The sequence below is a fragment of the Musca domestica genome, unplaced genomic scaffold (genome assembly GCF_030504385.1).
Source record: "Musca domestica strain aabys unplaced genomic scaffold, Musca_domestica.polishedcontigs.V.1.1 3, whole genome shotgun sequence".
NCBI lineage: Eukaryota > Metazoa > Arthropoda > Insecta > Diptera > Muscidae > Musca > Musca domestica.
The window spans coordinates 9,138,748-9,140,327 of record NW_026712299.1 but is presented as its reverse complement, the minus strand read 5'-3'; the positions used below and the strand labels follow the sequence as shown (position 1 = coordinate 9,140,327).

Genomic DNA, 1,580 nt, shown 5'->3' with positions numbered 1-1,580 from the left:
CACACATTGTCGCTGTTGGCAACCCTACCAACACAACAAAACAAACTTTAAATTGGATAGATTGGAAGAAAGTACCAGCGTTAAGAAAAAAATCTCAAATAAATTAAAAGCAATTTAATTACCGATCCCAGAAAATGATTTCCCTTGGTGGTTCCGATTTCATACAAATCAACGTCACAAATTCCAAAACCGATCATGTTGCCTTCGACATTAAATTTGCCAAATCGCTAACAGTTGCTGAGCTCAAGCAGAAATTGCAAGTGATTACTGGTGGAAATGCCGGTACCATGAAGGTGGAACTATATAAGGGAGGCGAGTTGGTGACGTCACTTGGCGATGACTCGATGATGCTGGGAGCTTTGCCAATTGAACCCAATATGCGGTTTCATGTGGTCGATGATTTTATCCTCTTCGATATGCACGATGGTGAAGAGGTGAAAAAATTCGAATTGCCCGAAGATGAGTATGACAAGAAGGATAACACTGTGCGAAGTTTCCTGAAAAAGAATCAAATGGGCAAATACAATGAAGAGGAACAGAAAAGGGAGGAGGCGAAGCGTTTGGAGAAGGAAGCTTTGGAGAAACAAAAGGCTGAACAATGTACAGTGGGATCACGTTGCCAGGTAACCCTCAAAGGGTGTCCCACCCGTCGTGGAACCGTTATGTACAACGGTCCATTGGAGGGCAAGAATGGTGTGTTTATTGGTGTCAAATACGACGAGCCATTGGGTAAAAATGATGGTTCCGTACAGGGTAAACGTTACTTTACCTGTCCCCCCAATTATGGTGGGTTTGTTTCACCACTCTGGGTGGAAGTTGGAGATTTTCCCGAGGAAGATTTTAACTTGGAAGATGAAATCTAAAAAAAGCAAAACAAATGGCACAATCTTTAAGGATTATGGAACAACTCATTAAGCTTAGTGTGAGACATATTAAGAACAGCAATATAATAATTTTATTTCCATTCCCCCCATTACTAGGTATTTAAAGCAAATTTATCTGCGTATTTTGCATTTCTTCGTTTGTTAATAAAAAAACAACAGCCTTTAAATTTAATTTCAATTTTACTGATAAGTTCTTATTTATAAAAAGATTTAATAATATTTTTTATACAAAAAACAAAAGAATCATAGTCATGAATCGAATAAAGAATTTTTAATCGATAAATTTCATTTTTTAATTTCGAAATTTAAACAAAAGATCTTCTGACCACAACAATAAGCAAAACAAATTTGCATTGGTCCCTTAGGGTGATGTAAAGGTTACGGATGCTATGATTATATGGGTGGAACGTGGCTTTTTATACCCTCCACCTTGGAAAGGAGGGTATATTAACTTTGTCATTCCGTTTGTAACATCCCTTAATATTCGTCGTAGATCCCATAAAGTATATATATTCATCAGCATAAAATTTTAAGTCAATTTAACTATTTCCGTCAGTCTGTTTGTTGAAATCACGATTGTGTCTAGAATGGTTGGTATCAAAAATGAGATATATCGGTTCACATTTTAGTATAGTCTCCATATATATACCGATATCCGGTATTTTGATGTTCGGTATTTCAATGATTTTTGCACGA

General features: G+C 36.6%; 1 protein-coding gene across 1 annotated transcript; it reads left to right on the top strand.

Annotated features, from left to right (window-relative positions):
* On the top strand, positions 1-1,082 carry LOC101887718 (tubulin-folding cofactor B). Its single transcript, XM_005176200.4, has one exon. It carries the CDS (start codon positions 135-137, stop codon positions 861-863), a length of 729 nt encoding a protein of 242 aa, XP_005176257.1. The 5' UTR covers positions 1-134; the 3' UTR covers positions 864-1,082.
* Positions 1,083-1,580: the final 498 nt, after the last annotated feature.